This window comes from Liolophura sinensis, chromosome 9, assembly GCF_032854445.1.
Source record: "Liolophura sinensis isolate JHLJ2023 chromosome 9, CUHK_Ljap_v2, whole genome shotgun sequence".
In the NCBI taxonomy this organism is placed as follows: domain Eukaryota; kingdom Metazoa; phylum Mollusca; class Polyplacophora; order Chitonida; family Chitonidae; genus Liolophura; species Liolophura sinensis.
The window spans coordinates 12,097,049-12,111,152 of NC_088303.1; the positions used below are offsets into that span (position 1 = coordinate 12,097,049).

Here is a 14,104-nt window from a genome sequence, read left to right on the forward strand (position 1 = left end):
GAACAATCACTCGAATTCCTTACATAAGACATCCTTGATTGATTGATTGATTGAGACTTCGTTACGCCTCGTGTAATACTAACGTAACTCTGGGACATTCAGTGCATCCATTTAGAGATGTCAAGTAAACACAACATAGCATACTGTCCTTCCCAGCAGCCTTTTCTAGCTCTGTAGTGGTAACTAGCAGTGTCTCTTTCCTGGTCAAAGAGAAAACATTTGCTTCTTTGGCTCCGGAACATTCACATCCAGTAGTAAGCGGGATAGTCCATCCGCGTTACAGTGATCCTTCGTCTTCTGTACTCAATGGTGTAGTCATGGTTAGCAAGGATGAGCGCCCAATGAGCGGCTAGTGCAGGTATGCCAGTCTTTGGTCCAACAATTGAAACAAATGGTTTGTGGTCAGTCACAAATGTAAATTGACATCCAAAGAGGTACAGGTAACTGTGAAATTTCTTGACACCATACACATGGCTTAACCCTTCACTTTCAATTTGGGCGTACTTTCTTTCTGCTTTTGATAGTGGAAGCAAAGGCAATAAGTCTTTCATCACCGTTAGGCATAACATGTGATATAACTGCGCCTGTAACATACGCAGAGGCATCACATGCTAATTGTACTGGAAAGCTGTTGTTAAAGTGGACCATAACATTGGTCGAAGAAATCATAACTTTGACCTTCGCAAATGCTGTCTGGCATTCCGTTGTCCACTTCCATTTACTGTCCTTGCCTTGTGTTTGTTTAAGATTTCGTACAATCTAGTTTGTGTGTCTGACGGTCATATTTTATCGTGTTTGCTGTCTGGCCAATTCAGTTTGATGTGTTATAGCCATAAGCAGTCAAACAGTGCGTGCGTGTGCATGTTTACATCAACATCATACAATCTTGACATTTCACACTGACCTTCATACATCACATCAACATCAACCATACCTAGGGGTACTATTTGCTCCCCTGTATATGTACGTAGCTTGATATTACATTTAGTGGGGGGCCTCCGTGGTTGAGTTGGTTAGCGCGCCAGCGCAGCGTAATGACCCAGGAGTCTCTCACCAATGCGGTCGCTGTGAGTTCAAGTCCAGCTCATGCTGGCTTCCTCTCCGGCCGTACGTGGGAAGGTCAGTCAGCAACCTGCGGATGGTCGTGGGTTTCCCCCGGGCTGTGCCCGGTATCCACCCCACCATAATGCTGGCCGCCGTCGTATAAGTGAAAATAGCCTTGAGTACGGTGTAAAATACCAATGAAATAAATAAATAAATATTACATTTACACCGATTCAGATGGCCAATCTTACTACTGTACATATCATAAGACATGATGCGACAGCAGAACCTGTATCTAACTCCATTTTAACTTTCTTGCCTTCAATATTTACCGTTTACCCCATATTACATCATCAACCTTGTTAACATTCCTTCCAATCATGTTAACTGCACATACAGGTTTGTAACCTTCCTTTAGATAATTTACATGGACATCTTCGGTGTCAAATGCACTAACCATTTTGTCAGAGTTAACACATTCATTAACTTTTACATTGCTGTCATTTTCATTTACGGTTGTTTTCTTACACATAACCTTCCTCTGTGATAATTTTAATGCAATTATCCTCGCAACCAACATTACCATTGTTCAACCATTTCATTCCAAAATTTGTATTGGGTGTATCTCTAACAGGTGCATTTGATTTTATTAGTTTTATTATTGTCATCTGCACTTTCTGTATCACTGTCATTGTTCACATAGTAAAATTTCCTTTCAGCTCGTCTTGGACGGCTTTGACCTCCGGTTGTCTTCTTGTTTGTTGTGACAAACAATACAACTGTTTTACACTACATCAGTCACATGTTTTATTTTTGTACCAACAGTCGTCCTTTGAATGAGATTTCCCTGCACAGCATGTGCACTGTTGTTTCATGTTAAAGTTCGGTCTAGTACGCCGCTGACTTCTCCTACTTTGGGTTGACATCTTATTGACATTAGACTGGGCTTTGGATTGAGCTGCACCGCGTCTTGAGCTGCATATTCCATTGACGAGGGAATTTGCACCGCTTTTTTACAGGGAAGTTCCGTTTCAGTTAGTAAGGCTTTTAGAATCACGTCACAACGGAGTCCGCACACTAAAGCGATCGTGTAGAGTCTCAGTAAGAAAAGTTTCAAATTTACAGCGTTCTGTAAGTCCTTTCTATTCATCTATGTAAAAAGAAATTGTCTCCCATTCCCACTCGTTGGCAGAAACGGAAACACTCAGAAATAACTGACAGCTTAGGTGACAAACGCTCTTTCAACATGCCAATAATGCAAGCAAATGTATCAGCAAGCCTCTTCAGTATTTTGTAAGTTTTTGCTCCATCAAACTAATGATAACGGATGTCTGACGTTTCTTCGCTGATGCCATTGGCAAGGAAATACTGTTGCATTCGTTTACATACGAAATCCAGTCCTCATTTCCCTCGTCAAATGGCTCAATATATCCTCTTGATGGAATTGAGTTCATTTGTTCCGTATTACACAGCTGCTTATCTCTTACTGATCACGTTTGTTCCCTTTGGCACTGCTTCAGAATCTGCAATAACCTGCTAAAACATCCCATCCTCGTAGCCAATTTGTTATGCCTCGGTCCGTAACTGGAATGAATATTAGGATGGTAGTAGTTTTCAGCAACACGTGACAACAGTTTTGGAGGCACAAACCGGAAGTGTCTTTATTCCCCCAGAGTTAAAGATAACTTTTGACTCTCAGTTGAATCTACTTATAACCTATATGTAAGACCATGCTAATCTAAACCTAATCAGCAACACATTAGAATCGGCTTTACATCAAATTACTCACTTGTTTTTAGCCACTTTTCCCAAACATGTAAGACTATATTAATGGCATCAAATCAGTTACAAATGTAACACCACCTAAGCTCTGAGTAAGCCAGCCAGGCCCTGAGCAAGTAAAGGTATATTCGAAGGCTTCCCTCACCATGGCTCAGATTGAACCATTACCCGAGGTGTTATTCTTGTAACAAATATCAGTAATTGATGGAAGACATTAACATCTTAAACACCCATGGTTTGGGCCAAAATTAAAAACAGCTTTGTAGAATCAGCTGCACAGACAATGACTTGTGCTTAGGGAAGACTGTGACATTTTGTTCATGCTTGTTCCCTATCTGTAATAATAATATATAGCGGTAGGAACACATACTTGACATATCGCCTTAATATCAGTATTTTAGCTAGTTAGCTTGTGCCAAAAACGGCTTAAGGGTTTAATGCCAATTAATAAATTAAACACTAAAGCCAGACATTATTGCTTAAATTATATTTATCGTCTGCTTGTTCAAGCCCTTCATCAGCATTTTCTCCAATTTTTTGAGGTCGCAGTGGATTATGTACCATTGGTTATGGAGGACAAGCGCTCATATAATCCTTATCTTAAGGTTTCAAGCAAATGGTCTCTTATGCTCCAAGGATACGGCTCATGAGACTTATTCCATGCATATATCTTATGGTTACCTCTCCATCTCCAAGGTTACAGCTCAAGAGATTTATTTCATGGCATATATCTTATTGTTACCTCTCCACCTCCAAGGTTACAGCTCAAGAGACTTATTTCATGACATATATCTTATGGAGGGGACCTCTCCACCTCCAAGGTTACAGCTCAAGAGACTTATTTTATGGTATATATCTTATGGTGGTGACCTCTCCAACTACAACATTACAGCTGAAGAGACTTATTTCATGGTATATATCTTATGGTGACATCTTCATCGAAAAGGTTACAGCTCAGGAGACTTATTTATCTGATGATGACCTCTCCATCTCCAAGGTTACAGCACAACAGACTTATTTCATGACATATATCTTAGGATGTGGTGACCTCTCCAGCTCCAAGGTTACAGCTCAAGAGACTCATTTATCTAATGATGACCTCTCCACCTCCAGGGGTACAGCTCAGGATAAGACTGATTCCATGGCTAATATCTTCACGTTTAGAAGTTAGAGTGACAAAACCAGATTTCCCCATAAGATGAGATAGTTAGTATATGATAATCATATCACATACTAACGTGGGCTTTATTTGCAAGTGGATATTTACAATGAGCAATGACCAGCAGTGCATGTGTGAGCACTGAACAAAAGATAAGGATATTCATATTTTACTGCATTGATTGATTGACTGGAATTTAATGTCAAAATCTATACACCAGTTTTACAGGTAGAAAAAGAAGACTGCCTGGGAGTAAACCATTGGCCTATGGCAAGTATCTGACCAACTCATGTTGACCAACAAGATCCTTAGAAACCCCACAGTCATGACTTGCACCCCCTTTTTCTATTGATTTTCTAGCGTATTAACATGACTTAACTTCTATTTAGCAAGAAGTGCTTACTAAATATTCGCCTACTCAAAGTCTTTTTTGTGAAAAAAAAAAATGTTACAAAGAAAATAAACTTTTCACAAGCAGAATTTAGACAGAAGTAACTTCCAACAATTCATGCTTCCATGTCAACCACCTTCAGCTGACCTCACACTCAGACTCGCTCAAAGATGAAGGTATGTACGTAGCTTGGGTTTTACATCATACTTAACAATTTTTCAGGTGGTCATTAGGTGTGTGGACAATATACTGTGGTCTTCTTGTGGCAGGGCAAGTCCACAGAGACAGAGGTAATGGATGTAATTATAGCATAATCTGACACAGAGTACAATTTTTACTTGAGAATCTTTACAAAATAATCGTGAATAACAATTCCTTCAAAAGTCCAGGCTGGTTAAAGTAAAAGAGAAAGCAGTCATGACAGTCCCTGTCAGTGCGACCCATGCACTACAGTTAACAAGTGTCTTGACCCAAGGCAACAGTTTGATCAAGCTGAACCACTTTAGCAGTAAGGAGTTGACCAGAACCTCTGCTATATCTGTGGTGAGTATGAGCATGCTATTTAGTCCGGAGAAACTGTTCAATGCTAGTGCTGAGGTCCCTCTTCCATGCTGGTGCTGAGGTCCCTCTTCCATGCTGGTGTTGGGGTCCCTCTTCATGCTGGTGTTGGGTCCCTCTTCCATGCTGGTGCTGAGGTCCCTCTTCCATGCTAGTGTTGGGGTCCCTCTTCCATGCCTTGGCCACTTGGCCAACAGTTATCCTGATGGCACATGTAGTTCAGGGGTCACTGTATCACTATATTTCAGGTGGCACTGTATCCTGGAAGTTGTCAGGATAGCAAAACCACTGTAGTCCAGGGGTCCCTGTATTACTGTAGTCCAGGGGTCATAACACCACTGCATTTCAGGGTCACTGTACCAACGTAGTTCCAGGGGTCACTGTATCACTGAAGTTCTGGGGTTAGCCTACCACTGTAGTCCATGTGTCATGGCACCACTGGAGTCACAGCGCCACCATGACCCCAGCACTGAGCTAGATCCACTGAACAAAGCTAGCCACTATACCACTTTCATACCACTTCTGAGCCATGCTCATTTCATAATGGGACACCCGCAACCAGCTCATACTATCTTCTCTTCCAATCACAGTGGATGATCAAGTACTTCACTGAAATGATAATTTCAAACCATGTTACATTCCAGACACCGTCCTTACAGACAACCACTTTAACGTGTGAAAACTGCTCTCAAAAATGTTTAAGATGAACACTTTTTTTAACTTTCAACCCCATAGCTAAAGCCAATGAGAGTTCCCTCAAACAACTGGTCTTGTACCAATTGTCTTCTTTGGTTAATGTTTTCACAGGAATATAGTCTACCTACCTTCTTGAGACCTCCATCTTTTACGTCTTTTTCAAGTTCAGCACAGGCTCGTTCTATTTCGTAATTCTTACTCACAAGTCCCACCCAGCTGAAAAGGGAGACAACAGTCAGCAAAGGGAGGATAACTTTGTTTTTGTTGTGTCTGCTTGAATTCCTTGTAACAGTGAACTGTACTAATGGTTGCCCAGTTATCTTTAATCTTCGACATGATAGATGTCACAGACTTTGTAAACAGTGATGGTAACAAGAAAAAAACAATGTCATCAACAAGCGCATTCTGATACCAAATATACATGTGTCCATACCTGGCTTCCAAATTCTTCAGCTTTTCTCCAGCAGCAGACTGTTCATTCTTTCTCTGCCAATTTATTTCCTGGATGTGCTTGCTAAGGAAAAAACAAACACAATAACATTCATATTTAACTAAGACCTTACCCATCCTCCTAAAATTTTAGATCATTTACTTCACGTGTATGCACGGATCAGCGGGATATTTTACATCGATGGAGTGCATTTATTACAAAGACTGATGCGAACTTTCTTTGATCAGTGCTTTATTCAGCAGTCAACATTAGCAGTCTTAGAGTTGCTTTAAAATGTACATTAAGTCAGCCACATCAGTTCCAAGTCACTCATTTGGCGATGCCATTTTGCTATGTTATAGTTATCTAAAGTGACGTCACAAAACCTAGGACCCCTTCCTTACCATCAGTATTAAACAATGTGACAATGAGAAAATACAAACAAAAACGCCTGATACCCTCCTGTTCCATTTTTGAAGGGCCGATTTTTCTTTTAGTTTCATGCTCGGTCAGGATGATGTTCGTGGACACATGTTTTAACAGCCCTGCTCGTCCCCGTCCTGCATGGGTGTAAGCATTTGGCCTAGCTGGCTGAACCGATTTAAGGCAATTTACCAAGCATAGCAGGACCTTCTGATTAATAACAGACCCTCTCATTCAGATTATGGGAAGATATTTTCGTAATAAATCTGACTTTGCCATGGGAAAATAATGCACAGTCACAATATTTTTCTTCAAGCAATGACTCTCTCGAGGTGGTTTTTTTGCCAGCTCACCGACAAGTTTCTGCAGTATCCTGTCCAACATGTAATGACACGCGCCGCCATTCTCAGTTCCTTGCTCATAAAGGTGTGGTACAAAATGCATCAGTTTAACACATTAACTAACCGCAAAATCCAATTTATTGCATCAATATCTGTCTTTCCACTGTAAAAAACCACACTGACAATCGAGAGCTAATAGGTTTTTTTGACATGACATCCAATTATCATGTGACGCTTTCAGCGCTAGTGATTGGCCAAGTTCATAAGGGCTTCTACAACATGGCTGCTCAGAGTGTATTGTCTGTCAGCACCATATCCCCAATGCTGAACTACATCTTCCCGGCTTCAAAACTTTATAGAATTATATATAGGGCAGACTTCATGTTCACTTTCACCATCAATTTGGTTATATGACATAAGTGTCCTTGTAAAAAGCCTGTCCCCTAACCATAACTCTCCCAGCTGCTTATGGACATTATCAATTTGGCTATTTGACAACAGCCTCTATTAATATAAAAGGTCAGTCCCCTTACTGCAACTCTCCCAGCTGCTTATGGACATTATCAATTTGGCTATATGAAAACAGCCTCTATTAATAGAAAAGGTGAGTCCCCTTACCGCAACTCTCCCAGCTGCTTCTGCGCATTATCCACCATCTGAACGAGTACTGTGATGTGAGCTTTCCACGCCGATGCACCAAACTCAGACATCAGATCCAAATTCAGTATTCTACAGACAAAACATTTATTTATTTATTTTTATTTGATTGGTGTTTTACGCCATACTCAAGAATACTTCACTTATAAGACGGTGGCCAGCATTGTGGTGGAAGGAAACTGAGCAGAGCCCGGGGGAAACCCACAACCATCCACAGATTGCAGGCAGACTTTCCCACACTCGGCCGGAGAGAAAGCCAGCATGAGGTGGGCTTGAACTCACAGCGACCGCATTGATGTGAGGCTCCTGGGTCATTACGCTACACTAGCGCACTAACCAACTGAGCCACGGAGGCCTCTACAGACAAAAGGTAAACTGTGAGCTAGGATGTATGGTAATTATGGTAAATGACCTGAGATTTAACCCCCAAAAATTGGATTTGTGGCAAATAATTTATAAATGTCATAAAACATTACTTTGGTGTTGAAACTTCCAGTCGTATATTATCCTATTTTCCAAACAAGCAATTAAAAGACTTCTCAAAGATCAACAGAACTCTCAAAATCAGGCAAAATGTCCAAATTATGGGTTAACTATGGATACAGCCATGAAGTTTGTGCAAAGTACAAGCATTGGTTGTAGACAGGTTGTAGCCAGGTTCCATAATTTATTAATGTAAAGAACTGGTCAATTTTGCTCACAGGTAAAATAATTAATTTGTGCTGAGACCTAGAACAGCTTGTTCTATAAACCTATGTTATCGAAAGTTTTGTTTTCATATCTGACACAATATTATTGTGAGACAAAAATTTGTTAGAAAAAAAAAGAAACAACCCCTTCCCCCCCACCCCCCACAAAAAAAGGTATATTAACTGTGAACAAAATTTTTCCTGCTGAAGTTGAAATGATTGAAAGCCACTTCTGAGTTCTCAGCTACAATGTACCCTTACCTGAGACAAAGAGCCTCACTGGCGTTCTCAGCTACATTTGGACCATTAAAGCTACAACAATGTTCACAGCTACACTGTACTCCTACCTGAGAGCCACATCAAGTGTTCTTAGCTGCACTGTGCCCTTAACTGAAAGCCACATCAAGTCTTCCCAGCTAAACTGTGCCCATACCTGAAAGCCACATGAGTGTGATCTACTACATTGTACTCCTTCCTGAGAGCCACAACAATGTTCTCAGCTACATTGTACTCCTACCTGAGAGCCACAACAACGTTCTCAGCTACACTGTACTACTACCTCAGAGCCACAACAACATTCTCAGCTACATTGTACTCCTACCTCAGAGCCACAACAATGTTCTCTGCTACACTGTACCCTTACATGAAAGCCACATCAGTGTGCTCAACTACATTGTACTCCTACTTGAGAGCCACAACAATGTTCTCCGCTACATTGTACTCCTACTTGAGAGCCACAACAATGTTCTCAGCTACACTGTACTCCTACCTGAGAGCCACAACAATGTTCTCTGCTACACTGTACCCTTACATGAAAGCCACATCAGTGTGCTCAACTACACTGTACTCCTACTTGAGAGCCACAACAATGTTCTCCGGTACATTGTACTCCTACTTGAGAGCCACAACAATGTTCTCCGGTACATTGTACTCCTACTTGAGAGCCACAACAATGTTCTCAGCTACAGCTACCTAAGAGTCACAACAGTACTCCCAGCTACATTGTACCCTTGCCAGAGAGCCACATCAAGTGGTCTCAACCGGCACCGACAGCACAGCTGGTAAAGCGTCCGGTTCAGGAGCAATAGATCCAGGGTCAATCGTGGGTCAAGTCACCTAAAACCTTAAAAGAGGAAGTTGTAACTTCCTGGCTTGGCGTTCAGCATGAAGGGGATAGTGCAATGACTGGTTGACCCATATCAGTATAATGGCTCGGGTGGGGCGCCTTATTTGCCTTCGGTAAGGCGTCTCAGTGAAGCAGCACTAGATAAAAGAGCAGTGGAAATCTGTCCTGCAACAAAAAGGCACATTACATGCACTCTAAGGATTCCTTTGTAATCATATGACTGAAAAATTGTTAAGTACAACGTTAAACCCTAAGCACTCACTCAATCAAGTGTTCTCAGCTACGCTATACCCTTACCTGAGAGCCTGATGCTCTAACTGAGCCTGGGAATTCTCCAGACACTCTGTCCATGCTGTGATGTCGTTGAGTTTACCTGCCGGGGGCTGTGGCAGCTCGTACCTACAAAACAGTACAGGTAAGTGTTAAATTTCCACATTCATTGTATCTCTACAACAGCATGGAATAGGAATATGAGATACATGAGCTGTCAGCATAAAACCCTGACCAGTGTAAAATTGATGAGTGTCTCTACTTCACCAGTTAGAGTGACCAGACATACATAACCATATGTTTCTCATACTACAAACAGGACTTTTTAAACATTTTGCAATTTTTGGGCTAGGATTGAAGGTGAATTAATTTATGATGTGATTTATTTCTCTGAGTGGTATTTTACACCATGATCAAGAATATTTCCCATATTATTAATAGAATTTTTAGAATACCAAGCAGGTTGCTGGATTAATTTAGTATTCATTTATTAAATTTATTTGATTAGTGTTTTAGGCAGAACTCTAGAATATTTCAATTCTAAGACGATGACCAGCATTATGGTGGAATGAAAGCGAGCAGAGCCTGGGGGAGACTTGTGCCTAAACCAACCACAAATGTAATATCATATCTACACGCTGATTAGTTGAGCGACCGTAACTACTTACCTCTTCATGCTCAACATTTCCATTGGCAGTCGAGCCTGTAACCTCTCAAACTCCGCCTTCATTATATCAGTCTGAAACACAAATGTTAACAGCTACTGGCTATATGTCACAATTAACATACTGATACTGAATACAAGGGGGATGAACAGAAAATACTGGTTAAAGCCAACAACGTAAATAATTTGCCTAAAATTTTGACCACATCTTGGCTTATACATGTGCCTGCACAATTAGAAATTCTTGTACCAATTCATCATAATGATATAATCATTCACATTCAGAGATGAAATTCTTCTTATACACACTGATATTCCAGTAATTTATTACATGTATAATAAACAATCTTATAAATGGGCTTCATTTACATAACTTATGAGTGCTTTAGGCCATAACCAATGGCATCTCATTTTATACACAATGGCATTGACTTTTTGGGGGTAGAGAAAACCAGAATAAATCGATACGCCTCAGTCACTGGCTACTTGATGAACAGAGCAACAGTGCCAAGACCACATAGTGATGTTTACATGCAATACTTTTCTTGATTAATACAAAGTTATATCATTATACTGTGTTCGTCTTCTCTGTCACTTCAATAGCTCTGAGTAGTCAAGTATACCACACAGTTATGGTTATGCCTACCTCAAAGGCATTGTAATTTGGCGGTGGTAAATATTCCAGGTAATTCTTGGTTGGCCTATAACGCCTTGTTTCTTCTTCCACTAATGCTATAGCCTGCAATCAATAAATTGACATTTAATATATTGCCAAAGCCCATACATCACTTTCACAGACACCACAACTAGCATTTACTTTAACATTGCTTTCCTTGTTACTGGATGCCAACGCCTATGCCGACAGTCTAGGTACGACCAATAATAAAACGCTAGCAGTCATCAAGGGCTCAATTGTCGTGGCAAGCCGAGTATTGGCTATGGCGCATCCCCACGACTGTGCGGTGCAAATTTTCAATTTGATATAAATGTTACTTATCACTTATTACAAAAATGTTTTTCTTACCGATTCTCTAACACCAGGTTCGTCATACCCTTGATCATAATACGGCAATGCATCAACCACAACTTCTCGCTCCGCCATGTTTAACATCAAAGGGAAGTAACTGAAAATTCACAGTGAAATTAATTAAGTGCTTCCCCTTGCATCGTGAGAAAAGTTGTGCGGTTTCTATAATTATCTGCTCAATTTTGAAAGTATAGTACTGCATTGATAATTTAGACGAAGTTGGAAGAAAGAGATATACATAAAATCCAAATCCAATAGTTGCTATGTGAAACTTAAAGCTGTTCTGAGGCGGGAAAGTAGGAAAGGAAGAACGATAAGTCTTATGCATAAACTGGACGCTTGTCTTTATTGCCAAATTCCTGTTGCAAATAAATAAGACAGCCTTTGGACAGCAGTAAAATAGAGGCCGTAAAGCTAGCGGTCTGGTGATGACAGTGGAAGGCAGAACAGCTATACAGTTCTAGGGGATCCGATTTTGACGGCCTATAGAGGCGGACCAACTACAGAGACAGCTAGGATACCGTACGTCGGATTATGACGGCCTAGAGACGGACCAGCTATACAGACAGCTAGGGTACCATACCGTCGGATTATGACGGCCTAGAGATGGACGAGCTATACAGACAGCTAGGATACCGTACGTAGGATTATGACGGTCTAGAGGCGAACCAGCTGTACAGACAGCTAGGATACCGTACGTTGGATTATGACGGCCTAGAGATGGACCAGCTATACAGACAACTAAAGCACCGTACGTCGGATTATGACGGTCTAGAGACGGACCAGCTATACAGATAGCTAGGATACCGTACGTTGGATTATGACGGACCAGCTATACAGACAGCTAGGGCAACGTACGTCGGATTATGACGGCCTAGAGAAGGACGAGCTATACAGACAGCTGAGATACCGTACGTCGGATTATGACGGTTTAGAGATGGACGAGCTATACAGACAGCTAAGGCACCGTACGTTGGATTATGACGGTCTAGAGACGGACCAGCTATACAGACAGCTAGAATACCGTACGTCGGATTATGACGGTCTAGAGACAGACCAGCTATACAGACAGCTAGGATACCGTACGCTGGATTATGACGGCCTAGAGACGGACCAGCTATACAGACAGCTAGAATACCGTACGTTGGAGTATGATGGCCTAGAGACGGACCAGCTATACAGACAGCTAGGGCACCGTACATCGGATTATTACGCCTAGAGATGGACGAGTTATACAGACAACTACGGTACCGTACGTCGGATTATGACGGCCTAGAGATGGATGAGCTATACAGACAGCCAGGGTCGGATTATGACAGCCTAGAAACAGGCCAGCTATACAGACAGCTAGGGTACGTCGGATAATGGCGGCTTACAGACGTACCAGCAATACAGACAGTCGGATTATGACGACCTACAGACGAACCGGCTATACACACGGCTAGGGTACGTCGGATTATGACGGCCTACAGATAAACCGGCTATACACACGGCTAAGGTACGTCGGATTATGACGACCTACAGACGAACCGGCTATACACACGGCTAGGGTACGTTAGATTATGACTACCTACAGACGAACCGGCTATACACACGGCTAGGGTACATCGGATTATGACGGCCTACAGACGTACCAGCAATACAGACAGTCGGATTATGACAACCTATACAGACGAACCGGCTATACAAACAGCTAGGGTACGTCGGATTATGACGGCCTACAGACGTACCAGCTATACAGACAGCTAGGGTACGTCGGATTATTACGGTGTAGAGACGTACCAGCCATACAGGCAGCTAGGGTACGTAGGATTATGACGGCCTACATATGTACCAGCTATACAGACAGCTAGGGTACATGGGATTATGACAGCCTAGAGACGGGTCGGCTGTACAGACATCCGGTTATAGGCTCTGATTATGACAGCCTAGAGACGGACCGGCTATAGAAACAGCTAGGGTACGTCGGATTATGGTGGCCTACAGACAGAACGGTTATACAGACAGTTAGGGTCGGATTATAACTGCCTACAGATGGACCAGCTATGCAGTTAGGGTGGGATTATGACGGCCTAGAGATGGACCATCTATGCAGTTAGGGTTGGATTATTACGACCAGCTACCATATAGCTATGGTCGGATTATGATGGCCTATAGAGGCGAACCGGCTATTCGGCTGAGGGCCGGATTATGACGGCCTAGAGAAGGACAAGCTATACAACCAGGGATCGGATTATCACGGCCTAGAGATTGGCCAACTATACACTTAGCGTCGGATTATGACGGCCTATATAGAGACTTGCCGACTGTTCGGCTATGGACCGGATTATGACGGCCTAGAGACGGGCCAGCTGTACAGTTAGGGTCGGATTATGACGGTCTAGAGATGGACCAGCTATACGGTTAAGGTCGGATTATGACGGCCAACAGATGGACCGGCTATGCAGTTAGGATCGGATTATGACAGCGTAGAGATGGACCAGCTATCCAAACAGGGTCGGATTAACACGGCGTAGAAATTAACCAACTATATAGTCAGGGTAGGATTATCTTACCGGCTATTGGGTTATGGAGAGATGGACCAGCTATACAGTTAGGATCGGATTATGACGGCCTATAGACGAACAAGATATACAGCCAGGGGTCGGATTATCACGGCCTAGAGATTGGCCAACTATGCAGTTAGGGTCGGATTATCACGGCCTATATATAGACGAACCGGCTATTCGGCTTGGGGCAGGATTATGACGGCCTAGAGACGGACCAGCTATATAGATAGGATCCGGATCCAGCTATGTACAGCTAGGGGTTCGGATTATGGTGGGCTACAGACGGGCCAGCTATACA

At 42.2% G+C, this 14,104-nt stretch overlaps 1 protein-coding gene across 1 annotated transcript; it reads right to left on the reverse strand.

The window, feature by feature from the left end:
* Window positions 1–5,613: 5,613 nt before the first annotated feature.
* LOC135474694 (pre-mRNA-splicing factor SPF27-like) lies at window positions 5,614–11,333 on the reverse strand. The gene is made up of 7 exons (XM_064754251.1): window positions 11,255–11,333; window positions 10,877–10,969; window positions 10,235–10,305; window positions 9,594–9,695; window positions 7,443–7,553; window positions 6,064–6,144; window positions 5,614–5,846 (listed from the first exon to the last, which is right to left on the reverse strand). Exons 1-7 carry the CDS (start codon window positions 11,330–11,332, stop codon window positions 5,651–5,653), a joined length of 732 nt encoding a protein of 243 aa, XP_064610321.1. The 5' UTR covers window position 11,333; the 3' UTR covers window positions 5,614–5,650.
* Window positions 11,334–14,104: the final 2,771 nt, after the last annotated feature.

What these genes read in the sequence shown, in the direction of transcription:
- LOC135474694 (XM_064754251.1), bottom strand. Translation starts at nt 11,332, where the DNA reads ATGGCGGAGCGAGAAGTTGTGGTTGATGCATTGCCGTATTATGATCAA. An exon ending in TTAGAGCATCAGGCTCTCAG is followed by an intron (nt 7,554 to 9,593) that starts GTAAGGGTATAG and finishes TTTTGTCTGTAG; the next exon opens with AATACTGAATTTGGATCTGA. An exon ending in AAGCAGCTGGGAGAGTTGCG is followed by an intron (nt 6,145 to 7,442) that starts GTAAGGGGACTC and finishes TTTTTTCCTTAG; the next exon opens with CAAGCACATCCAGGAAATAA.